The sequence below is a fragment of the Megascapheus bottae genome, chromosome 3 (genome assembly GCF_031878675.1).
Source record: "Megascapheus bottae isolate mThoBot1 chromosome 3, mThoBot2.hap1, whole genome shotgun sequence".
Lineage (NCBI taxonomy): Eukaryota > Metazoa > Chordata > Mammalia > Rodentia > Geomyidae > Megascapheus > Megascapheus bottae.
The window spans coordinates 85,157,264-85,183,638 of NC_143511.1; the positions used below are offsets into that span (position 1 = coordinate 85,157,264).

The 26,375-nt window shown below is 46.0% G+C and overlaps 1 protein-coding gene across 4 annotated transcripts in view; it reads left to right on the plus strand.

Annotated features, from left to right (window-relative positions):
* Positions 1-112: 112 nt before the first annotated feature.
* Slc25a25 (solute carrier family 25 member 25) overlaps positions 113-26,375 on the plus strand; it is a 35,850-nt gene continuing 9,587 nt past the window's right edge. Inside the window, exon 1 of one of the 4 annotated variants that reach the window (XM_090330717.1) lies at positions 113-421. In XM_090330717.1, the coding sequence (XP_090186843.1) occupies positions 167-421 (255 nt within the window). In that variant the 5' untranslated portion in view covers positions 113-166. Of the gene's footprint in view, positions 422-18,575; positions 19,241-26,375 lie in introns of those variants that run through there. The other 3 variants (XM_090330718.1, XM_090330715.1, XM_090330716.1) reach the window with 3 other exon arrangements.

Genomic DNA, 26,375 nt, shown 5'->3' on the forward strand with positions numbered 1-26,375 from the left:
GCGCGGCGGCGCGCGGCGGGGCGGGGTTCCCGGAAGCGGCCCCTCCCGTCAGCTTGCCGGCTTCTTGGAGCCCGCGCTGGCAGTCGTAGGGAACCCGGCGTGCTTCCTCCCAGTCTCCGCCGGCCCCCGCCCCCGTCCTGCGCCCGGCGCCCCCATCTCGCGCCCGATGGTGAGCAGTGTGTTGTGCCGCTGCGTGGCCTCCCCGCCGCCGGACGCCACCACCGCTTCGTCGCCCGCCTCGTCGCCGGCGTCCGTAGGGGACCCGTGCGGCGGCGCCGTCTGCGGGGGCCCGGACCACCGGCTGCGCCTTTGGAGCCTCTTCCAGACGCTTGACGTCAACCGCGACGGCGGCTTGTGTGTCAACGACCTGGCCGTGGGGCTGCGGCGCCTGGGACTGCACCGCACCGAGGTCGAACTCCGGGTAAGCGGGGCCAGCCCCGCGCCATCTGCGCGGGCGGGGAGGGAGACGGGGTGACGGGCCCCGCGATCGGGAGCAGGCTCCGGAGGCCTGGCCCATGGATCGGGCTTGGCAGGTGTGGGTGTCCCCTGAGGCGGGGCCGGACTCTCGGTGCTCACGGAGAGTGCCCTCAGATGACAGATGGCCACTCGCGTGTAACTTGGTTGAAAGTGCGGCTTCCCAGTGGATGCTTTGGCCGGGGAGAGAGGGGTCGTGGGTACAGATGGACACCCCGTCAGACCTCTCGATGGCAAAAAGCCTCTTCCTGCTTGAGCTTTCCCCCAGGAAGCCAGGTCTCAGGAGGGTATTCTCAAGGCCAAGCTTGACATCCTAGTCTCCTGGTCAAGTTCATCTGTCCATCTTCAGCAGCATTCCCGCCCCCCCCCCCCCGCCTTTTTCTTCTCCCTTCCATGCTACCCTGGGTCCTGATCTAGTTCTTCTTAGAAGCATGTGGGTGTTGGGTGGGAGGAGGAACTGGTGTTTCAGGCAGATCTGTATGGATGTGGGTGGCAAGGACTGACAGGTCTCATGGCTTAGGCTCAGCCCTGTGGTTTATCCAGAACTTGGAGTCATGATCTCTTGCAAGGTAGCAATGTAAATGGAATGGAAGAATCCAGGATAAAAGTGGAAGTGGGGTACACTTAAGAAGGGAGATAGTAGTTTGTATGTGTGTGTGTGTGTGTGTACGGGTCTGTGTATGGGTATGGTACTGGGGCCGGAACTCAGGGCCTGGAAACTGTTCCTTAGTTGTTTTTTTGTTTGTTTTGCCCAAGGCTAGCTCTCTTGGCTCCACTTTGGGCTTTTTGTTGTTTAATTGGAGGTAAGAGTCTCAAGGACTTTACTGCCTTGGTTGGCTTTCAGTTGTGATCCACAGATATCAGCCTCCTGAGTAGTTAGAATCACAGACTTGGACCAGCCTCCTTGGCTTGTTGTTCTTTCCCTTGAGTGGGCATTTAATCAAGTTGGGATGGAGTAAAGTCAGAACAATGATCACTTCTGGGCCTGCCAGAAAGAAAAGTACTGTCCTTTTATGAGAAGCTGGGAATAATGTTTTTAATTCCTCTGTTCTGTCTCTCATGGTGTTTTGTTTTTGTTTTTGTTTTGACTTTATGCTTGTAGCTACCCTTTCTCAAATATTTTTTTTTTATACTGATTAACAACCTGGTTGGAATTAGACTACTGACTGTTTCTTTGCAAAGTTAGTTTGGCCCGTTTATACATGCAACAGAGAATCTTATAGCCATATATGAAGAAAATCTAATAAGGTGCCTGTGAATTTTACAATTTGTTGATCAGGTCAGTATACATACTGTCATGTCCAAGATAATCTTTGATTCACATCTAAGGTATTTAACCTGCTTGGAAGACCAAGGATAGCGCTGTGCAACAACAGAATCACTATGTTAAGTCCAAGAGGTTAAGTCCAAGATCCTGCGCCGGGAGTATGGCTAGTGGTAGAGTGTTTGCCTAGCATGCATGAAACCCTGGGTTGTATTCCTCCATACCATACACAAAGAAAAAGCTGGAAGTGGTGCTGTGGCTTAAGTGGCAGAGCCCTAGCCTTGAGCATTTTTGCTCAGGGACAGTGGCCAGGCTCTGAATTTAAGCTCCAAGACTGACACACACACACACACACACACACACACACACACACACACACACACACGTAAGATTCCCCACTCCCTCATTCCTAGAGATAAGTTTAAAAACCTGCACACACACACACACACACACACACACACACAAGATTCCCCACTCCCTCATTCCGAGAGATAAGTTTAAAAACCTGTATGTATTCCAGGTGAAGCTAGCTCACACCTGTATTCCTAGCTACTCAAGAGGCTGAGATATGAGGATTGCAGTTGAAAGCCAATTTAGGCAGAAAAGTCTTAAGTGCCTGGTGCTGTGGCTTACTCCTGTAACCCTTGCTACTCAGGAGGCTGAGATCCGAAGATTGTGGTTCAAAGGCAGCCCTGGCACGAAAATCTAGGAGACTCTTATCTCCAATTAACCACCAGAAAACTGGAATTGGCGCTGTGACTCCAAGTGGTAGAGCATTAGCCTTGAGCTGAAGAACTCAGGGACAGTGCCCAGGCCAAGTTCAAGCCCCAAAACCAAAAAAAAATCCTGTAGTCTCAGCCTTATACCTTATTTCTAATTTTAGGGTCACAAATGGGAGCTTAAAAAAAAAGTTTTTACCCAGAATAGTGTTGTAAGCTGGAGATTTCCCCATAGATATCTAATGAATAAATCAATTGAAAAGATAGGGTAAGTTCAAGGATCTTCGTTCTGGGATTCAGGAAGGTCTAATCCCAGCTGAATCTTTTTGCTCCTCGGAACAACCTATTTACTTTTTGGAGGGTGGTGGGGTGAGGGAGTTTGTGGGTCATGGGGCTTGAACTCGGCCTAGATGCCATCCCTGAGCTCTTCAGCTCAAGGTTAGCGCTATACCACTTAGAACAACACCACTTCCAGTTGTCTGGTGGTTAATTGGAGGTAAGAGTCTCAGAGACTTTTGTGGCTGGGCTGGGTTTGAACCACAATCCTTAGATCTCAGTCTCTTGAGTAGCAAAGATTACAGGCAGGAGTCATTGACATCCAGCTAACCTATTTACTTAAAATACTCAGCCAGCCACATTGAAGACGTCTGGCACCAGGAGTAAGTTCAAGGTTTACACCAAGTTTGGGCCTCAACAAGAGTCACAATGATTCTGACCCTTTTAGTTGTTGGTGCAGTGAATTTGCCTAAGGGCAAATAAGAAGAAAATAATCATCCTTTCAGACCTAAAAGAAAACTGTTTTTTTTTTTTGGGGGGGGGGTTGTTTGTTTGTTTTGGTTGATCATGGGGCTTGAACTCTAGGCCTGGGCACTGGGCACTGTCCCTGGGCTCCTCAGCTCAAAGCTACGCTTCTACCATGTTGAGCTACAGCGCCATTTCCAAAGAAAACCTTTTTGACTTACCAAAAGGAGCTTCACTCCTTGAAGCCACTTTGGCTTCACAAGCTTAAAAGTCTTTGGTTCTGTGACTGTCCTAGTTCTATGATATCAAACTTTCTTTCTGGTCATGGGCTTGAACTCAGGGCTTGAGCCCTAGCTTGTCCTTTAGCTGTTTTCCCTTAAGTCTGGAGTACCATTTAAACCACAGCACACTTCCTGAAACGGTTCTTTCTTCTTTTGAGGTATGGGTTTAATATTAACTCTGTTTGAGCTTTTGAACAAGTTAAATTCTTATATAGCTTTGAAAAGATTAGAAATGACTCATGAGTTTATTACCTGCAAAGGAGCACAATTTAGAATTGTACAGTATGTTTTAAGAAAGAAAAAAAAACAAAACATCTACTCTGGCATTTGGGGTTCCTTGTAATCCTCTCACCAGGAGGCAGAGTTAGGAGCATTAACAAATTTGAGGACAGCCTCAAACTTGTGTAGCAAGTTCAAGGCCAGCTTGTGCAGCTGGACCTTGCCCCTCCTCCCCAACTGCAGAAGAAAAAATTTTTGCAAGTATAAATAACTAGCCACCAGGAAGACAACATTGTCTGTTTTTTTTTTTTTTGACAACACTGTCTTATGCATCCCCATAACACTTCCTGTTGAGCTATCATTAGTATTAGCTTGTTATAGTTTTGCAGCACTGACAGGAACTGAAAAAGAACTTGGGGGCCTATTGGTTAACAGTGGGTGTCTGTCCAAGGAATAGGCATTGCAGAAACATATTACATATTAGAAGCTGCATCCTGTGACCCCTGTGAGACCATCTGAGATCTAGGTGAGCCCAGGAGTCAGCCATTGGGTGTTTGTCAGTGGGTGAGCCCAGACTGTGGGACTACATAAGCCTCTTGTTGGCGTAGAACAGCCTGGGGTCAAGTTTTCTTTAAGAAACGAAACAAAACAAAAAACAGCAGGTTTTGCCATCTGCTTTTGTTTTAGAACAGATCTGGGCAGAGCAAAAAAATACTTAAAATGGAAATGGGCAGAGAACCCTTGGCAGCTAGCCAAGGAAGATTTTTTTTTCTTTCTTTCCTCTTTATGTCTCCCCCGCCCCCACCCCTTACTGGGGACTGAACTTGAAGCTTTCTACAAGTTCTCTTCCACTTAAGCTCACCCCACCCCAGTCCTTTTTGCTTCTACTCTTTTTGTTGTTGTTTTTATTTTTCTTTCAGACTAGAGTCTTATGCTAGATGGGATTATAGGTTAGCTTCCAGGAGCTGCAGGGAAATGTTCTTTGTTAAAGGCCCATGACAGAGAGAAGCCTGTCCTGGGACAAGAGACTGGAAAGGTTTCTTAAAGAAAAAAAAAAAAGATGACGACAACTGTAATGATTTTGGGAAGATGAGACTCAGCGGAGGTAATTACAGCATGGGCTATTTTAGGCATTTTCATGTGACCAAACAAAATCTTTGTCTTAAATTTAAAACATAGGTTAGAACTCGAGTAGCCAGTTGGGAAGAAAGCAAGCTGTGTTACCTGTAACCACTTTTCTGTCATTCTGATGCTTGTGGGCTTTCACAGGGACTGCCGGCTACACTAAGATCATAAGATGATTCGTGCTGTTTTATCAGGGACAGCTATCTTCCAGAAATGCAGGGGTACTGCAAACAGGGATGCAAGTCTGTAGTATCAGCTGCATTAGGGGATTGAGGCAGGAAGACCACTTGAGCCCAGGAGTTCAGTACCAGCCTGGGCTATCTCAAGGGAAGAGGGAGGAAAAAAAAAAAAAAAAAAAGACAAAAAAACCCGTAAAATCACTTGGGAGCCAGGCATTGGTAGCTCATACTGAGGATCCCAGTTCAAAGCCAGCCCACGTGGACAAATTCTGAAGACTCATCTCCAATTAGCCATCAAACAGCTGGAAGTAGAGGTAGAGGTAAGGGCTATTACTGAGAGATGTAAAAAGTAAGCTCGGCAAGTACCCAACCGTGGAGCTCAAGAAATCCACTTAGAACTACATATTTTTTGTTTTTCTTTTCTCTTCCTTTCTTTTTTCTTTCTTTTTTTTTGCCAGTCCTGGGGCTAGAACTCAGGGCCTGGGATCACTATCCCTGAGCTTCCTTTGCTCAAGGCCAGCACTCTACCACTTCCAGCTTTTTCTGTGTATGTGGTACCAAGGAATCCGACTCAGGTCTTCATGCATGCTAGGCAAACACTCTACCATTAAGCCAAACTCCCGACCCCACCAGTAGTTTTTGTATGTGTGTATCAGTCCTGGACCTTCAACTCAGGGCCTAGGTGCTGTCCCTGAGCTTTTGTGCTCAGGTCTACATTCTACCACTTGAACCACAGCTCTACTTTTGACTTTTTGGTGATTCATTGGAATCTCATAGACTTTCCTGACCAGGCTGGCTTCAAATCCCAATCCTCAGATCTCAGCCTCCTGAATAGCTAGGATTATAGGTGTGAGCCACTAGAGCTCAGCATGGACGTGAACTTTGATGCTGTGCAGGCATTTATGAATGTGTTACTTGTAACCTGGCTACCTCCAGTTGTAAGATTTGTCCTGTGTTGTTGTTGTTTCTGTTGTTTTGTCGGTCATGGGTCTAGAACTCTGGACTTAAGCCCTGTCCCTGAGCTCTTCAGCTCAGGGAGACTGCCCTACCCCCGAATAGCACCACTTCTGGTTTTCTAGTAGTTAATTGGAGATTCTCTTGTTCTTTAGTGCCTGGGCTGACTTTGAACCATGATCCCCAGATCTCAGCCTCCTGGGTAGCTAGGATTACAGGCATGAGCCACCATGCCTAGTTGATTTGTCCTGTTTTTAATGATGTTAGTGTGAGGATCAGAAAAGCACATCTTAGAAGGAGGAAGCATTGTATTAACTATTTTTTTCTGACAGTCCTGGGGCTTGAAGTCAGGGCCTGAGCACAGTCCTTGGGCTTTCTCTCAAGGATAGAGCTCTACCACTTGAGCCACAGCACCACTTCCAGCTTTTTCTATGTATGTGGTACTGCGGAATCAAACCAGGGCTTCATGCATGCTAGGCAAGAACTCTACCACAAGGCCAAACTCCCAGCCACATGTTTTGTTTTCAAAGTAGAGATTTCAAGATTCTCCAGCTTTTCACTTCCCTAGAGAAACCCACCCCATCCCGTTTCTTTCTGTCCTTGACCAAAGTAGAGTTCACATGAGGCAATCCCTCTGGACTTGAAATGTTTAGATGGAGATCGTTAGTGTCCAGTTGGCATTGTTTAGCCAGACAGGCTGAGTAGATAAGGTAATGTACAGAAGAATCAATCATAGAAGGGGTGGCATCAAGTGGAATAAGACTGTGGCCTATTAGGAAAAGCACCACTATTTGCACATTGGATTGAGCTAATTTATAAAATTGATTTTATGGTGTTGATCCCTGGCTCTCAGTCATGATCACTGGAGCCAACTGTAAGACGGGTGTGTGTGTCTGTCTGTCTGTCTATGTCTGTGTCTGTATAGACTTTTAATTTTGTGCAAGTACTGGGCTGTGAACTCAGCGCTTCATGCTTTTGCTTAAGATTTTTCTGTTCAAGGTTAGCACTCTACCACTGAAAACTCACCATCACTTCCATCTTCTTGCTGACTAGAGATAAGAATCTCATGGATTTTTCCTGGACTTCAAGCTGGGATCCTCAGATCTTAGCCTCTTGAGTAGCTAGGATTACAGGTGTAAGCCACAAGTACAAACTCCAAGATTATTTATTTATTTTTGACGGTCCCAGGCTTCAGCTCAGGGCCTGAGCACTGTCATTGGGCTTTCTCAAAGCTAGAGCTCTACCACTTGAGCTTTTTCTATGTATGTGATACTGAGGAATCGAACCTGGGTCTTTGTGCCTGCTAGGCAAGCACTCTACCACTAGGCCAAACTCCTGGTCCACCCCAAAATAATTTTTTTCTTTTTGCCAGTCCTGGGGCTTGAACTCAGGGCCTACCACTTGAGCCACAGCACCACTTCTGGCTTTTTCTATGAATATGATACTGAGGATTGGAGCCCAAGTCTCCATGCTAGGCAAACACTCTACCACTAGGCCAAACTCCCAGCCTCCCAAAGATAATTTTTTTTTCTGGTCATAGGGCTTGAACTCTGGGCCTGGGCACTGTCTCTGAGCTCTTCAGATCAATGCTACTGCCCTACCCCTAGACTCACAATGCCATTTCCAGTTTTCTAGTGGTTAATTGGAGATGATTCTCACGGACTTTAGTGCCCAATCTGGCTTTGAACTGTGATACTCAGATCTTACCTCCTGAGTAGTTAGGATTGCAGACATGAGCCACCATGCCCAGCCCAAGATAATTTTTTTTTTGTTAAAGAATTTATTAACATTGATTTTACATCATATTTCAAATGACTTGTTAAACAAGTATTCAAGAAGGGAATCTCTTGATTTTAGAACATAGTTAAAATTAGGCTGAGCGTTTGTATATCATAGATACATATTATCTATGTAATAAAACATTATGTCTATAGAGTCATAAGTTATTATGTCTATGTAGTTGTGTTTATATTTCCAATACCATGTCCATAGCATTGGGTATGCAAATATTGAGTCCCCGCTCTTGTACTGTTTGGATCTAAAAGCCACATATTAAGGATGCCACACGCCTTTTGTTCTTTGGTCTTGACTTATCTCACTCAACATGATTTGATCTAAATTCACTCACTTTCCTGTGAATGCCATTTTTTTTTTTTTTGCCAGTCCTGGGCTTGAGCTCAGGGCCTGAGCACTGTCCTTGGACTTTCTCAAGGCTAGAAGTCTACCACTTGAGCCTCAGCACCACTTCCAGCTTTTTTCTATGTATGTGGTACCGAGGAATCGAACCCGGGTCTTCATGCATGCTGGGCAAGCACTTTAACCACTAGGCCAAACTCCTGGCCCCTGAATGCCATTTTTTTATCTTGTCTGTTGGCTGTGTAGAATTCCATCATATATACCACATTTTTTGTATCTGTTCATCTGCAGTAGGGCATCTGGGTTGTTTCCATCGCCTGGCTATTGTGAATAGTGCAGAGATAAACATAGCTGAGCAGGTGTCCTTATCATATCCTGGGTTATGATGTTCAGGGTAGATGCCCAGGAGAGGTATGGCAGGATCATAGGGAAGGAAGGTCAATTTTCAGGTCTTTAAGAATCCTCCACACTGCTTTCCAGAGTGGCTGAACTAGTTTACATTCCCACCAGCAGTGCACTAGGGTTCCTTTTTCTCCACAATCCCGCCAGCACCAAGATAATTTTTTAAACGAGACCACATTTGAATGCCTGGATAGGCCTATGATCCTATACTTGGGAAGTTGAAATAGGAGAATTGCCAGTTCAAAGCCAGCCTGGCTACACAGGAAGACCCTGTCTCCAAAAGAAAAAAAAAAGATTAATTTGAAGCCTTGGGCAGTGGCCTGTAATTCCTAGCTATTCAGACAATGCCGGGGCTGGCTTTGAACCGAGATGTTCAGATTTCAGCCTCCTGAGTAGCTAGGATTACAGGCATGAGCCATTATGCTGGCCTGTATTGAAATTCTTAATACCACCAAGAACAAAAATGAAATAAAAAATAGTTACTATTTGGAAAGATAGACTTATTATTATATATAGTCATCTGATTCCTCAGATGAAATAAGTAAGAATGTGCCAGAGTCACATGATCTAGAGTTTCAGTCTTAATGACTTTCATGTTCAGAGAGTGGATAGTTGAATCCTCACAGAAACCACAGAGGAATGAAACAAACCAGTATTTTGCTGATACTGATTTCTAGTCCAGCTACATGTAGCTGTGGATGAAATCAACCCACAAAATGTATCTGGGCACCAGTGGCTCATCCCTATAATCAAAGCTACTCAGGAAGCTGCAAAATTCAAAGCCAGCCTGGGCATGAAAGTCCATAAGACTTTTTTTTTTTTTTGCCAGTCCTGGGCTTGAGCTCAGGGCCTGAGCACTGTCCTTGGACTTTCTCAAAGCTAGAGCTCTACCACTTGAGCCTCAGCACCATTTCTGGCTTTTTTCTACGTATGTGGTACTGAGGAATGGAACCCAGGTCTTCATGCATGCAAGGCAAGCACTCTACCACTAGGCCAAACCCTGGCCTGACTTTTTTTTTTTTTTTTTTTGCCAGTCCTGGGGCTTGAACTCAAGGCCTGAGCACTGTCCTTGGGTTTTCTCAAGGCTAGAGCTCTGCCACTTGAGCAACAGCACCACTTCTGGCTTTTTCCTATGTATGTATTACTGAGGAAACAAACCTGGGTCTTTGTGTATGCTTGACCACTAGGCCAAACTCCCGGCCCCAAGTTGGAGAGACGCTTATCTCCAGTTAATCACCAGAAAACTAGAAGTAGCACTGTGGCTCAAAGTGGTACAGCACTAGCCTTCACCTGAAGAGCTCAGGGACAGCAGAGTTCAAACCCCACAACTGACCAAGAAAAAGTTTTAAGCTGGGTGAGGTGTAATCCTAGCTACTCAGGCAGCTGAGATCTGAGGCTCGAGGTTCATAGCCAGCCCCAGCACTAAAGTCCAGGAGACTTTTATCTACAATTGATTACTAGGAAATAGAAAATAGGGTTGTGGCTCAAGGGTAGGTCAGTAACCTTGAGCTGAAGAGCTCAGGGACAGTGCCCAAGCTCAGCCCTATGACCCCCCCCACACACACAAAGTATTAATACAGGACTGGTCTTAGTACACTAAGTCTTCACAGGCTATTTTTAGCTATTTCCTCCTGGTAGAACCAGAAAATTACCAGGTGCTGGTGACTCCTACAATCCTGGCTACCCAAGAGGTTGAGATTTGAGGATCCTGGTTCCAAGTCAACCTGGGCAGGGCGGGGGCGTAGGGGTGGTGTAAAGTGTATGAGACACTAGTCCTGGGGCTTGAATTCAGAGCCTAGACACTATCCCTCAGCTGCTTTTGTTTAAGGCAAACACTTCACCTTTTGAGCCACAGTGCCACTTCTAGCTTTTTCTGCTTATGTGGTACTGAGGGCTTCATGCATGCTAGGCAAGAACTCTACCACAAGGCCAAACTCCCAGCCACATGTTTTGTTTTCAAAGTAGAGATTTCAAGATTCTCCAGCCTTTCACTTCCCTAGAGAAACCCACCCTGTCCTGTTTCTTTCTGTCCTTGACCAAAGTAGTTTTCTTTTTTTTTTTTTGCCAGTCATGGGCTTGAGCTCAGGGCCTAAGCACTGCCCTTGGATTTTCCTCAAGGCTAGAACTCTATCATTTGAGCCTCAGCACCACTTCTGGCTTTTTCTAAGTATGTGGTACCGAGGAATCAAACCCGGGTCTTTGTGCATGCTAGGCAAGCACTCTACCACTAGGCCAAACTCCTGACCCCAAAGTAGTTTTCACATGAGGCAATCCCTCTGGACTTGAAATGTTTAGATGGAGATCGTTAGTGTCCAGTTGGCATTGTTTAACCAGACAGGTCGAGTAGATAAGGTAATGTACAGAAGGATCAATCATAGAAGGGGGTGGCATCAAGTGGAATAAGACTGTGGCCTATTAGGAAAAGCACCACTATTTGCACATTGGATTGAGCTAATTTATAAAATTGATTTTATGGTGTTGATCCCTGGCTCTCAGTCATGATCACTGGAGCCAACTGTAAGACGGGTGTGTGTGTGTGTCTGTCTGTCTATGTCTGTGTCTGTGTCTGTGTCTGTATAGACTTTTAATTTTGTGCAAGTACTGGGTTGTGAACTCAGCGCTTCATGCTTTTGCTTAGATTTTTGCACTCTACCCCTAAGCCACATTCTTAGGCTCTGTGAGGGGCTGATCTCCAATTAATCAGCAAGAATCTAAAAGTGGAGATGTAGATCAAGTGATAGAGCACCAGCCTTGAGCAAAGCAACGATACCACCACCAAAGGGACAGTGCCCAGACTCTGAGTTCAAGCTACAATATCAGGAAGAAAAAAGAACTAGAGGATTAGCCACCAGTCATCTGATCACCGGCCAGCCTCCCACCCAGTGTGGGAGACTTCCCTGAAAGATGGCATTTTTCACAGGTGGCACTCCAGTACATTCCATGTGGCTATATCCTGGGTCCTGCGAGTTCTTTGTTATCTGAATGCTATCTATTGCCTTACACCTGTTGCTCATAAACAAAGGGTCAACAACAACAACAACAAAAACGGTGTGGGGCCCTTTAAGAATCTAAAGCCTATTGTCTTCTTTTCATCTGTGCTACTGCTAAAACAGGGGTTGTCATGGACATTTCATGTGATATACCAGGCACAACTTTTATGGCTTCTTGGCCTAGGCAGTGTACTCTGGGAGTTGGTCATGTAGACTTTACTGGGACTGTTAACCATAGGAGATTGAGGGTGGCCTGGGAAGAGAATGGGTGTGTAGAGAGATAGGAAATGTAATAATGTAACAGGGAAGGGCTGTGGGGCTTCTGAGATGATGAAAATGTCGTCAGGTTGATCATGGTGATGGTACACCAAGGGTGAATGTGCTTTATTTTATTAATTTTTTTTTCTCTGCTGAGAAAGGAGGCAGGAGGATTTTAGTTTATGGGCCAGTCTAGGAGATTTAGAAAGTTCTATGCCAGACTGGGCTTCGCAGAGAGACCCTGTCCTGAAACACAATATCTTTACATTTATTTTCAATTTGACACGGGCATGCCTCCCATAATCCATCTTAGCCTTTCAAGGCCCTCGCTGGCACTCAGGAAGCAGTGACTCAAGGTATACGTTGTTCTAAAATACAGACTATAAGACCCAACACAACACCTGAGAAGATGTGTTAGCCTTTAGAGTAAGCGAACAACAAACATAGGCCATGAAGAGTTGCCTGTCTGCAGCCTCACATTCGTGGCTGGCTTTCCAGGAAGCAGGAGGTGAGTCAGAGCTCATCTCAGTGGGGAAGTGGGTAGTGCTGTCCTGGTACCCAAGCTGCCAGCCCAGCTGCAGTTTCTTATCCAGACACACACACACACACACACACACACACACACACACACACACACACACACACACACACACACACACACACACACACACACACACACACACACACGTCTTTGTGAGAAAATTCCAAACACATTAAAATACCAGCCATATTGTTCTTCTCCTGAGCTAACCCAGCCTGAGAGGTCACCAAGATTCAGAGCAAACTGTTATTGTCCTATTGGTTAGAAATGGCTCCATATAGGGGCCTGGAGTTTAGTCGTAAAGTGCATTCCTAGCATGCAACAAAGACCCAGGTTCGATTCCTCAGTACCACATACATAGAAAAAGCCAGAAGTGGGGCCGGGAGTTCGGCCTAGTGGTAGGGTGCTTGCCTAGCATGCATGAAGACCGGGGTTCGATTCCCTGATGCCACATACATAGAAAAAAGCAGGAAGTGGTGCTGAGGCTCAAGTGGCAGAATGCTAGCTTTGAAGAAAAAGCCCAAGGACAGTGCTCAGGCCCTGAGTTCAAGCCCCAGAAATGGCAAAAAAAATAAAAAAAATTAAAAAATAGCCTCCTATCCACCATAGCCAGCCTATTGGTCTTTTGTCCATACCTGTACGCTCTACCATTGCTGACAGGTTTTGTTCATTCACTTTTTTTGGTAGGTCATGGGGCTTGAAATCTGGGCCTGGGCGCTGTCCCTGAGCTCTTCAGCTCAAGGCTACCTCCCTCTCCCTGAGCTGCAGCCCCATTTTTGTAGTGATTAATTGGAGATAAGAGTCTCTTGAGCTGGCTTTGAACCTTTGAGCTGCACTTCTCAGATCTCAGCCTCCTGAGAGGCTAGGATTACAGGCGTGAGCCACCTCGCCTGGCTTCCTTTATTCATTTTTAGCTTTAAGTTGTTCAAATGAGTTTCAAATCAGTTGTCACCAACTTATTTATCTTTTGAGACAATGTCTTGTGGTGTACCCCACCGAGATTGGCCTCTATCTCTCCATTCTCTTGCCTCTTCCCAAGTGCTAGGATTATCGTTTGATGTCACCAGGCCCAGCTAGTAATGACTTGAGATTGTGTTTGAGCCTAGAGGATATTAGGACTCAACCCCTTCACTTATCCCCACATTTTGCAGACCAGGGGTTAAATGACTTCCAGAATCCCACCCTAGGGGGACCTCTGGCTCAGAATCACGCATTGAGACACTGGTGATTTTTTTCATTTTTCTATCACAACTTAAATTGATGTTCTTTTGTTTCCTATAGTCTCTCCCTCTCTAAGCTATAAAAGAAGGAAAAATAACATCAGGGAGGTACGGTTAATTCTGTTGTTGAATTTGTTTTCTGAATTGTATCTAAGAATTAGTTTAGTTTCAGTCAGTCATTCTTAGAATTCTCACAGCTGCGCTAATGCTCTAAGCAGCCATGATATCTATCTGCTGAAGGCAACTACTGCAATGGACTCCTCTCCCAGCCCTACAGTCTTCATGCAATGCAGAGCAAGTACCTGGATGAATTAAGAGTTAATCTCAGTGAATCTTTTGCTTGAACTCTGGGCCTAGACTGTCCCTGAGCTGCTTTTACTCAAGGCTGGCACTCTACTACATGAGCCATGGCACCATTTGAGGCTTTTTCTATGGCACTGAGGAATGGACCCCAGGGCCTCATGCTGTTTGAAGCCAGTCTGGGCAAGAAAATCCTCATGAGACTCTTAATTTCCAATTAACTACTCAAAAAGCCTGAAGTGACTCTGTGGTTCAAACAGTAGAGTGCTAGCCTTGAGCACAAAGAGGCTCAGGGACAGCACCTAGACCCTGAGTTCAAGCCTGACAACTGATCAAAACTCAAACCAACCACCAGCGAAGTGTAAAGCACTTTCAACTTGTGTTGTCTGATTTCACTGGGACATAACACAGCACGTATCTTTTTTTTTTTTTTTATACCACAGCATAGGCCAAGCCAGTAGTAGCTAGTAGATCATTAATTTATTTGGGGTTACATGTCAGTTGCTATAATACTACAACCCTAGTGGCAGTTCTTGGGTGTGAGGGATCATTCACATCTAGGAACAGGATGGCACGTGGACACGTCCTATATCTGTAGGTCAGACACCTCAGCAGAACTGTGCTGAGGGAATCTGCCAAAGAAACTCACTCCACTTCTGTGTTCTTGTTTTTTGTGTTTTTTTTTTTTTTTTAAATCAGTCCTGGGGCTTGAACTCAGGGCATGAGCACTGTCCTTGGGCTTTCCTCAAAGCTAGCGCTCCACCATTTGAACCACAGCACCACTTTTGGCTTTCCTTTGTGTATGATACCGAGGAATCAAACCCAGGTCTTTGTGGATGCTAGGCAAGCACTCTACCACTAGGCCAAACTTCCAGCCCCCACTTCTGATTTTTGTTTTGTTGTTTTTATCAGACCTAGGTCTTGAGCTCAGGGCCTAGGCACTGTCCCTGAGCTGCTTTCGCTCAAGGCTAGCACTCGACCACTTGAGCCAGAATCATTTTCAGCTTTTTCTGTGTATGTGGTACTGAGGAATGGAACCCAGGGCTTCATGCATGGTAGGCAAGCACTCTACCACTAAGCCACACTCCCAGCCCCACACACTTCTGGCTTTTGAGGGATTAATTGTAGTTAAAGTCACAGAGGGACTTTTCTGCCCCAACTGGCTTCAAACTGCAATCTTCAGATCTCAGACTCATGAGAAGGTAGGACTGTGACGTGAGCTATAGGCACTTACTTTTTTTTTGTTAGCATACAGTAGTTGTGCAGAGTGGGGTTTCCATACATGCAACATTTCTATACATGTAAACAATGCACCCATCAATCCCATCCCCTGTGTAACTCTCTTCTATCCTCCCTCCCCCTTCTTTTTCTTTCTTTCTTTTTTTTTTTTTGTGGGTCATGGGACTTGAATTAGGCCTGGTCACTGTCCCTGAGTTCTTCAGCTCAAGGCTACAGCCCTACCCTTGAGCCAAGCCCCACTTCCAGTTTTCTAGAGGTTAATTGGAGATAAGAGTCCCAGGTCCTCGGGAGTTTGGCCTAGTGGTTAAAGTGTGTGCCTAGCATGTATGAAGACCCGGGTTCGATTCCTCGGTACCACATACATAGAAAAAAGCCAGAAGTGGTGCTGAGGCTCAAGTGGTAGAGCTCTAGCCTTGAGAAAGTCCAAGGACAGTGCTCAGGCCCTGAGCTCAAGCCCAGGACTGGCAAAAAAAAAAAAAAAAAGAGAGTCCCAGGTCCTTTTGTGCCCGGGCTGTCTTTGAATCTTGATCCTCAAATCTCAGCCTCCTGAGTAGCTAGGATTACAAGCGTGAGCCACCATGCCCTGTTTCCCTCCCCCTTCTTAAAACAATTTCAGCAGGTTTCATTGTGCTATTTTAAAAATACATATAACTGTATCTAACTTGAACCTTAAGCACTCTTACTCTTCACCCTGCCCCCTCTTGCTGATAGCCACTCCCTGCAATACCTTTTTTTTTTTTTTTTTTTGCCAGTCCTGGGCTTGGGCTCAGGGCTTGAGCACTGTCCTTGGATTTTCTCAAGGCTAGCACTCTACCACTTGAGCCTCAGCAGCACTTCCAGCTTTTTGCTATGTATGTGGTACCGAGGAATTGAACCCGGTCTTCATGCATGCTAGGCAAGCACTCTACCACTAGGCCAAACTCCCAGCCCCCTGCAATACCTTTTAAAGGTATCTAAATCATGATAAAAATTAATTTTTATTTGCCCACAATATTCATACCAGCGTTCTTCATTCCTTTGTAGGGATCTGAGTTTTTATCTGCCTATTTACTTTTGCTGGGTGAATTCCAGGTCTTGTACTTGCTCTATCAGAGAGCTACCTCTCCAGAGGTTTCTGCTTTCAATTCTTAGGCTCAAACCCTGGGTTCTTACTAGGCGGGTAATGTACTACTCAGCTACATCCACAGCTCTTTTTGTCTTTGTAACATTTTTATTTCTAGTCAGGATGTGGCCAGATTACCCAAGGTGGACTTAAACTTCTGATTCTCCTGTCTCAATCTCCTAGTATCTATGATTGTAGATGGGCAACACCTTGTCCCGTTCTGGATTTTGCTTTGTTGCCTATTGGATCATTTTGCATTCCTATAAACACTCTTTAGTTTCATTCTGGTGCCCCCAGAATCAACCATTGCAGGCCATGCTGTCATTGTCACCGTTGGGACAGGAATAGCATGCATCTACAGCTGGTTCTGAGCTTCCTGCATTGTAAGTTCTTTTTGTTTGTTTTTTAAATTCTGGCTGGTGGAAGTAAGAGCTATGTTTTCCATGTGATCTCTGCAGTGGTAGCTTCCTCATCCCCTATGCTCTAACTCCAGGAGTCCTTCCACACCTCCTCAGAGCACAGTTGGAGTGTGGCTGATTCCTCTTTGATATCCTGCCCTGCAAACCAGCTGTCCTGGTCTCCTAGCCCCATCTCTTCAACATAGACAGACATGGGCTGCATTTGGGTCTCCCTCCCCTGGGCCTCATAGCCAGGAAATTCCACATGGGAAGCTGGGCCATTTTTCAGGAAGCACTGTTGTCCTTCGTTACCTCTTGTTCAGTGGCTTAACGACATTGTTTCAGGCATTTTGTCTAGATTTTTTTTATTATAGGAAGGATGAATTTCTCATGTTGCGTATTGAATCACTAAGAGCCAATGAAACGTAATTGAGCTCTCACAGCTTTGGTGAAGTGATAGCCAGGATCTGAACATGAAGTCTGACTTGTTTCTAGCTAAGTTTATTCTAATCATCCAGCAACCCAGGCAACTGATACAGAGTCGTTCAGATTTTCATGGCAGCTCTGACCTGTCTGTCTTGTTTGCTGGTCTTTTATCTTCCCTTTAAATAAACCTTGTATTTATTTAGAAGTTTGTATGTATGCCTAGATCATATCCATAGTTCAATTTCACAAGATAGACCATTCATTGAAAACAAATCTCCCACCAGACTTCCTTTCCTGAAATCACCAAATGCCTTCCCAATCCCAAACCCTCTCAATTACATGGGTATTTTAGAGGTGGTTTTACATGTGTGAAAGATTAGGAACGGTCTTGCTGCGAGAGCCACTTTGCGCTTTTAACCCTTGCACAGGGATTCCTTGTGGGTTGCACTACACTCTAGATACCCACTTCTGAGGAGTCCAGACAAAGCTCATCTTCTGTGTAGATGCCAGCAGGACATACAGTGTGTGCTTGTGTATCTACAGGATAAGTTCCTGAAAAGTAGAAATGCTGTGTCAAAGGGTTGGAGTTTTTCAAATGTTGGCACTTGGGGCCGGGAGTTTGGCCTAGTGGTAAAGTGCTTGCCTAGCATGCACAAAGACCTAGTTCAATTCCTTGGTACCACATACACACAGAAAAAGCCGGAAGTGGTGCTGTAGCTCAAGTGGCAGAGCGCTAGCCTTGAGAAAGCCTAAGGACAGTGCTCAGGTCCTGAGTTCAAGCCCCGGGCCTGGCAAACAAACAAACAAAAAAAGTTGGCAGCTGTAACTTAATTGCTCTTCAATGAGGATATCTTCCCTCATACTCTCCTCAACAAAATTAACTAAACTCTGTGTGTGTGTGTGTGTGTGTGTGTGTGTGTGTGTGTGTGTGTGTGTGTGTGTGCTTATATCTTTAAAAGAAGTGGGTGGCTCATGTCTGTAATCCTAGCTACTCAGGCTCTGATCTGAGAGGATCATAGTTTATAGCTAACCCAGGCAGGAAAGCCCATGAGTCTTACCTCCTATTACCCACTAAAAAGGAAAAAATGAATAGTCATGAGCCATGAGATCAAAGGGTCATCTTTGCAAGAATGACATAGTTGGTTCCTGCATCTGTCTGCTGAAACTAATCCATTTTTACATTTTCTCAGTGTAATCTACAGTAAGTCTGCTTGCTTTGGGGCACTAGGAGTGAAAGTCCAGGACTGTGATCCGATTCCTGTCCCCAGGCTCCTGGTCTCCTGGGAGACCTAGAAGTAGTAGCTATGGTGTGGCTGCTTTCTGCCACTGAGAGCTGGAGAAGGAACAAGGGAGTGTTGCTTAAATGGCTTTAAGGACTCTGGGTCCTGTTAAATGTGGTGACTGCCATCCTGAAATCCACCTGGTGAAGAGTAAGAAGTTACTACCCCCGTGTGCCAGTGGATTCTGCACTCAACCTGAGTTAGCGGCTTGTGTCCGCACCTCCCTGCGGACTTGGGGTGCAGGAGGCTGTCTGCAGCCTGTGATTGGAGGGATAAGGAACTTGGTAGTGTCGGAAGAGGTGATTGGCCAGACGCTGCTGCAGTGAGAATGCAGCCTGGATGCTCGGGTCCTGGGCTTGGGCGAGGAGCCGGGCACTGAATGACAGCAAGCTCTGAAGTTGCTTCAGCCTCCAGGAGAGGTCTGTTTGGATATTACTTTTTCCTCTTAAAAAAAAAAAAAAAAAGCCAAACCTTTGATCACCGCCACTGCAGAAGGGCTCGAACTGGAGAAGCCCAGCTGCTCTCTTTATGGGTCATAAGACCAGAGGAGTCTTGTCAGCATCTTCAGAGTGAACTCCTCAGAGCAGGCACCACCGACTGCAGTGCTAGTGAGTGAATTTGCAAAAGCAGGAAGCAGTCCCTGCATGCAGAGCCTCCAGCCTGAGACCTCCCCACGCCAGCCCCAGGAAGCTGTTAGCCAGAGACCCTTGGTATTGTGGTCACGTCCCTCTGAAGTGAACAGCCACCACCCGTGGCATTTGGAGGAGACCGGCATGTTGCAGATGTTGGGGCATTTTCTGTCTAGCCTTTTCCTTGCGGCTGGGTGCCAAGGTTCCCGAGAGGACACCGATCCTGAAGGCAGAGGCACCCAAACTCCTTCTCAGGGAGACCAGATGACAAGCTTTTTGGGCAAACAGGACGGAAGGGATGAGGCCACAGAAAAGAGATCCACCATTTTACTGGTGGTTGGACCTGCAGAGCAATTTCCTAAGGTAACAATGGCATTCTTGAGAGAGAACTTCCAAATCTCCAGGTTGTTCCAGGATCATTTCCCCAGAGAAAAAGAGTGCAGTGGGGGAGGGACTTGAAATCAGTTTGTTGGGGGAGGGAGGGTAGTTAGTGTCAGTATTAGGCAGTGAAAAAGTGCACAGTTTCCTTACACAATCTTTCTCTGGCCACTCTAAAGCCTTCTTGCCTGCTAAAGCCACCCCAGCGTGGCCCTGAAGTAAGATTTTCCTTAGAATTGGTAAAAAATGCTTCAGGAAGCCCTTTCTCAAAAGTAAGGAATGATCTCAAGTGGATTGTCTTTAATTGACCCCAACAGTCCAGACAGAATCAGCCAGAGGGCAGAAGAGGGTACCCTGGGAATTTCACGTAATGGCCTAAAAGCTAGGGACAGATCTTGTTGACGTGCCCAAAGGTCACACTCCCCTTGGCTCTGTGGGACCCAGGTTATCTTGGGCCTGGGAGGAAGAGGGAAGGGATAAGGTCACGTCCCAGGAGAGGGTGGCATCATGAAATATACAAGCTTGTAGCCCTCTAGGAATGCCACAGCTACTCCTCAGGGTCAGCCAAGTCCAGAGACTTTTGGTCTGAGCCCTAGGTTACTATATCCTGCTTCCACAAGAGCCAAGGTAAGATAGAATATTCCCACATCGTACATGAGAAAACGGAGGCAGAAAGGTTAAACCAGAATAGGTACAAATGAAATCGAACTCCACGTATGTCTGAAGCTTTGTCCTTTTCTCCATCACTCCCTCTTAAGAACCCAAGCAATGCTTGGGTTGGGAATTTGGCCTGGTGGTAGTGTGCTTGCATAGCATGCATGAAGATCAGGTTTGATTCCTTTGCACCACTTACATAGAAGGAAACCAGAAGTGGTGCTCTGGCTCAAGTGGTAGAGCTCTAGCCTTGAAAAAGCCCAAGAACAGTGCCCAGGCCCTGAGTTCAAGCCTCAGGTCTGGAAAAAAAAAATGCTTAGTAGAGCTAGCTGAATTCTCAGGATTAGAACAAATTGAAAATGGGCATTTGACTGAGATTTGTCCTCTTCATATGCGTGACCTTGTTTACCTCTTGAGCTTTTGGTTGTTGTGAATCTTTTCAGAAAAAGGTAGTGGGGATTTTACCCTGTATTCGGCATATTTCAGATACACCCCAAAATGTTTGTCGAGTTGAATGACTATATTTAAGAAATCAATGCTCCTTTTGCCTTTGTGAGTCGAGAGGGACTTTTGCTGTAGCAACTTTTGCATCAGGTGAGCTTTGACATTGAGGGGAATCTGCCCGGTGCTGAGCTCTGCAGTGGTCAGGCCTTGCAGCCTGTGTCATGCTTGACAAGTGCAAACGGAATGAGCTCAGGGAGGGTCACTTTCTACCTTTCACTAGATTTAGACAAGATCAGAAGTGGTGCTGGGCTCTGGTGGCTCATGCCTGTAATCATAGCTATTCAGGAGGCTAAGATCTAAGGGTTCTAGTTTGAAGCCAGCCTGGGCAAGAAAGCCCAGGAGACCCTTATTTCCATTCACCACACACAAAAAAGAAAAAGGTTAAAGGTGGGTCTATGACTCAAGTAGTAGAGTGCTAGCCTTGAGCACAAAAGCTGAGAGACAGTGTCTAAGCCCTTAGTTCAATTCCTTTTTTTTTTTTTCCTGCCAGTCCTTGGCTTGAGCTTTGGGGCCTGAGCACTGTCCTTGGGCTTTCTCAAGGCTAGAGCTCTACCACTTGAGCCACAGCACCACTTCTGGCTTCTTTCTATGTATGTGGTACCAAGGAATCCAACCTGGGTCTTTGTGCATGCCAGGCAAGCACTCTACCGCAGGCCAAACTCCTGGCCCTATAAGGAACTTTTTTTTTTTTTTAATCTACACTCCTGCTTGCTTTCTGGCCTGCATTGGCTGGCTTTAAAATCACTTATTTTTTAAATGATCATCTTAATAATTAACTTGCATTTCCCAGCTTATATGGGCACCCCTGCCAGCTCTGCCCCAGGGATTGCCTCAGGTAGGACTCGCTGTTCTGATCAGCCTTGTGCTTGGCCTGCAGAGTCAAGAGATCCAGGGATCCCCTTTTGCACGGTTGATTGGCTGTCTGTGTTTTGGGGGAGCCCCAGGAAGGGATTTGAGCAGCTGGTTTGAAGGCAGGGAGAAAGCACATCTGAATGTAGATGCTTTCACAGCAGATAAACTAAAAACTGAGTAGTGTGTGTTTATGTAGCCCAATAGGCATGGAAGATGTGAACACCAAGTGCCCTACTTTGACCCTTCGTCAGAGGGAGGCCTTCAGAAGGCTTGGGTTCTCAGGCTCTTCGTTGTCCAATAGCACTACTACATTTTGCTCTCGCTTCCTCTGAGTAAATGTCTGTCTGAGTCAGGTTCCTTCCTGAAAGCTTTTAATTCTAGGAACTGTTCCAGTTTTCCTTTTTATCTTAGTCTTATAGTTAATCTGCAGTTGGGAAGAAAGCCATTAGTCTCAAGTGGAAGGTGGCCTCGCAGCATTGGAGCTTGTAAATCCTGAGGGGCTGTCTTCCCAAGCTCAGAATTTTGTTCATTGTGTGTGTAATTGCCAAATGTAGGCAGGTTTCACTGGAAACCGGCTACACTGGGCTGTCATGGCAACCTGATCATCCAAAGACACTGCAGCCACAGCAGCCAGTGAGACTGGAGAGCCTTGAAGGTAGGTGGAGCTTGTGAGGCTTTTTCATATATTAATCTTTCTGCCTTGGTCTGAGTCATTGCAGAGGAAGAGGAGTCACATCCTGACCTAATGCTACATTCCCTTTGGGAATGTACCTGCTCTGTTCTTTATGCATAGTATTCCAGCCCTTACAGGAAGTGCCTGCTTGGTTATTTTGTTTTGTTTTGGCACATAATAGATCCGAAGTGGAAAGACGCTAGTGAGATCAGCTCCTTTATAAATGACGTGGAATCTGACACCATTGAATTGAAAGGGATCTAGTGCTGGCCATTGTTCTCCTATATTAGTGGAAGGAATAGACATCTGAGGAGAGGAAGCAAATAGATCTGGGTCACAAAATTAGAATAAGTAAAGAGGGCAGAGAAGAGTCTTCCACAGTGCATTATGCTGTGCCCTGATCTTGGAGAGCCATGAGCTGGGGAGTCATAGGGAATGGAATCCAAGCCTGCTTGCTGGTGCTTCATTGCCCTGCCCACCTGGCCTTCAAAGCTCTTGTTCTCAGCTAACGTTAAACTTGCTGAAGTTACACCTTTTGCCTACCTTCCCGTATGTGATGTTGCTGATGGCACGTCTACCTGGAACTGAGCTCCAAAATCTCTTTTCTAAAGTATCAGTTTGGGTATTGCTGAAAAACCATGCTGTGTCACTGACAGTCTTGGGACTTGGGCAAATGAGGTTATCTCCCCAGGTCTGTTTGCTCCTAGGATGATCCCAGAGCCCCTCACTCAAGGCTGGCACCCTGCCACTTGCGCCACAGCTCTCCCGACAGCTTCATGCTGGTTAACTGGAAGTAAATCTCGAGGAGAGACTTTACTGCTGGAGCTAGCTTTGAACCACAGCCCTCAGGTTTCAGAATCTGGAATGGCTAGGATTACAGGTGTGAGGCACTGGTGTCTGATATTGAATTTGGAGGGTGTGGGTTTGTTTCTGTCTTTTGTCTTCTTTTGTATAGTATTGAGATTTGAACTCAGAGGAACAAATCTCCAGCTTGCTGTGCTCCCAGCCCAACAAATGGAGTTCTTGACTACGTATGAAACTTAGTGGGATGGATGACTTTTAACTAAGTAAGCAAACACCAATTTAAATGTATGTAATTGCCAGGCATGGTGGCTCACACCTGTAATCCTAACTATTCAGGAGGCTGAGATCTGAGGATAGTGGTTCAGACAGCCAGGGCACTGAAGTCCATGAGACTCTTATCTCCAACTAACCACCAGAAAAGTGGAAGTGACACTATGGCTCAAGAGGGTAGGGTGTTAGCCTCGAGCTGAAGAGCTCAGGGACAACACCCAGGCCCAGAGTTCAACTCTCACGACCACAAAACCAAATGTCGCTGTAATGTTATATATAATTCCACACTACTGAGTTAAAGGCCAGTTTGGACTACTTCAGTAGGCCATGACATGAAAGACCCTGGCTCAAAAACAAAATCCTAGCTACTGGGAAACTGAGATCTGAGGATTGTAATTTGAAGCCAGTCCATGAGGCTCTTATTTCCAATAAACTACCAAAAAAAAGCCAGAAGTCTGTGGCTCAAGTGGTAGAATGCTAGTCTGAGCAAAACAAGCGAAGGGAATGTGGCCTAGTGGTAGTGTGCTCGCCTAGCATGCACAAAGCCCTGGGTTTGATTGCCCCGAACCACATACATAGATTTGGCTTAAGTGACAGAGTGCTACCCTTGAGCAAAATGTGTCCAAGCACAGTGCCCAGGCCCTAAGTTCAAGCCCCAGGACTGGCACAAAAATAAAAAAAGCAGCAGCTTAGAGACAGCACCCAGGCCTTGAGTTCAAACCCCACACCTGGTGCACACACATGGACATACCCAGAGCTAATGTTGGTGCTGACGTAGTCACTCAACAGGGTACAACGTTCCATCTTTAGCAACATCACCTCCACCACCAACGAAACACTAATGTTGTAATACAATTGATGTCAGCCTTGTAAAATAATATGTTGATTGTCACAGAATATTCAGAGGACATTTCCTGGTCCCATGAAACTGTTGGTCTGTGTAGAGTCATGACCTCTGTTGCATTTATTCGACAATACTGTGAAGTTCCTCTTACAATATAGAATACAAGATTCTTTTTTGTTTTTTTCTCTCATGCCAGTACTAGCTCCTGAACTGAGGGCCCGGGTGCTGTCCTTTAGCTTTTTCACTCAAGGCTGTCACGGTACCATCCCAGTCACACCTCCATCTTCAGCTCTTTGTTGGTTAATAGGAGTCTCAAAGACTTTGTGCCCAGGCTGGCTTGGAACAGGGATTCTTAGATTTCAACAGGAAAGTCCATGAGACTCTTACCTCTCATTAAACACCAAAAAGCTGAAGTAGAATTTTGGCTAAAGTGAGAGAGCGCCAGCCTTGAGTGAAAAAGCTAAGGGACGGTTTGCAGGCCCTGAGCTCAGTTGTGTGTGAGAGAGAACAAGGTGGTGGGGAGAAGGAGGGAGGAAGGGAGACCTAACTGAACATAGACAGGTGCCCATTCAAGCCGGGCTTGCCCTATCCATGGTGCCCTATCCAGAAAACAAAGGCAAGAATGGTGGGAGACATGGCTCAAGTAGTGGAGGACTAGCCAGGGAACAGAAGTGTCGATGCGGAGTTGAGTCCTGATCTCAGACAAAGAAGGGGAGGCAAGGAATACTCAAGAGGCAGAGCACCTGATTAGGAAGCACAAGGCCCCAAACTCACTATGACAGGGAAGGAGAGGGCGGATCCTGTTCATGTCTTGGTTCCTTAGAGACCAGCTGAGTCGAAAGCCTTCTTCCCTCAGGGACCCAGCAATAGATGTGTGGTACACTAGCTCCAAAGCAGAACATTCTGGGTTGGGCTGCTTAGGAAACAGCTGAGTGTGTGGACCTAGGGAAGGCTGAATAGGAATCTGCCCAATCTTATCACATCTGCACCAGGGCACCCCAAGGCCTGCTTTTTTTTGGTCAGTCCTGGGACCTGAACTCAGGATCTGGGCACTGTCCTTGGACACGTTTTGCTTAAGGCTAGGGCTCTGCCACTTGAGCCACAGTGATACTTCCAGCTCTTTCTGTGTATGTGGTACCCAGGAATTGAACCCAGGGCTTGATGCATGCTAGGTGAGCACTCTACCAGTAGGCTACAAGGCCTACTCTTAAACTCAAGTCATGGACCAGGAGTTTGCCCTAGTGGTAGAGTGCTTGCCTAGCTTGCATGAAGAGCCAGGTTCAATTCCTCTGTACCATATACATAGAAAAAGCCGGAAATGGTGCTGTGGCTCAAGTGGTAGAGCTCTCGGCTTGAAAAAGCCCAAGGACAGTGCTCAGATCCTGAGTTCAAGTCCCTGGACTGGCAAAAAAAAAAGCTCAGGGAGAGCATCTATACCCTGGATCAAGCGAGTGCTAAGAAACATCCACAGAGTTCAAGTCAAGCTCTTATTCTAGAATCCTCATGACAGTTCTGCACAGAACACTTGCTAATGAGTCGAGAAGTGCTTTTAATTTTTGTTGATCTCCAAATGATAGTTATCCATTTTTATCCATCCCCAGAGCGAGATTTCATCTATATTAGGAAGTGGTACATCGTAAAAGGAATGAGAGAGTGACGTAGTCTCATTCCTCACAGTGCAGATCTGTGAGGAAGGCACCGGGTAGAACTTGCGGGCACGGGGTAGGTTAAGCCTCCAAACGATCAGTTCTTTTCAGGGCCTGGCATGTTCTTTTTATTTATTTATTTTTAGTTCATTTCCTAAAGGAGTTATGCAGCTAGGTTGTCTTGTGGAAATTTTTGTGATATTTCTACCAAGCATTTACAAAGTGGCTGTACAATTAAGAGGCCTTTTTTTTTTTTTTTTTTTGGTGGGTCATGGGACTTGGACTCGGCCTGGGTGCTGTCCCTGAGCTCTTCAGCTCAAGGCTACCACCCTTAAGCCAAGCCCCACTTTCCGTTTTCTAGAGGTTAATTGGAGGTAAGAGTCCCAGGTCCTTTTGTGCCTGGGCTGGCTTTGAACCTTGATCCTCAGGTCTCAGCCTCCTGAGTAGCTAGGATTACAGGTGTGAGCCACCGCACCCCTCACCCGGCTGGGACCAATTTTTTAAATTTTCATTTAATTTTCTTTTGTAGTGCTGGATATTGAGCCCTGTGTAGTTTCGTTTTCTTTCTTTCTTTCTTTCTTTCTTTCTTTCTTTCTTCCTTTCTCTCTTTTTTTTTTTTTTGATTGGGGGGATAATCTTGTGGTTGAACTCAGAGCCTGGGCACTGTCCTTGAGCTTTTGTTCATAGCTAGCACTAGCACTCTACTACTTGAGCCACAGCGCCATCTCTGGCTTTTTCTGTTTATGAGGTACTGAAGAATTGAACCCAGGGCATGACAAGACAAGCACTCTACCATTAAGTCACACTCCTGGACGTATGTATGTCTGTACTGAGAATAGTACTGCAGTTTCTGACAGGTATGCGTACTGCTCC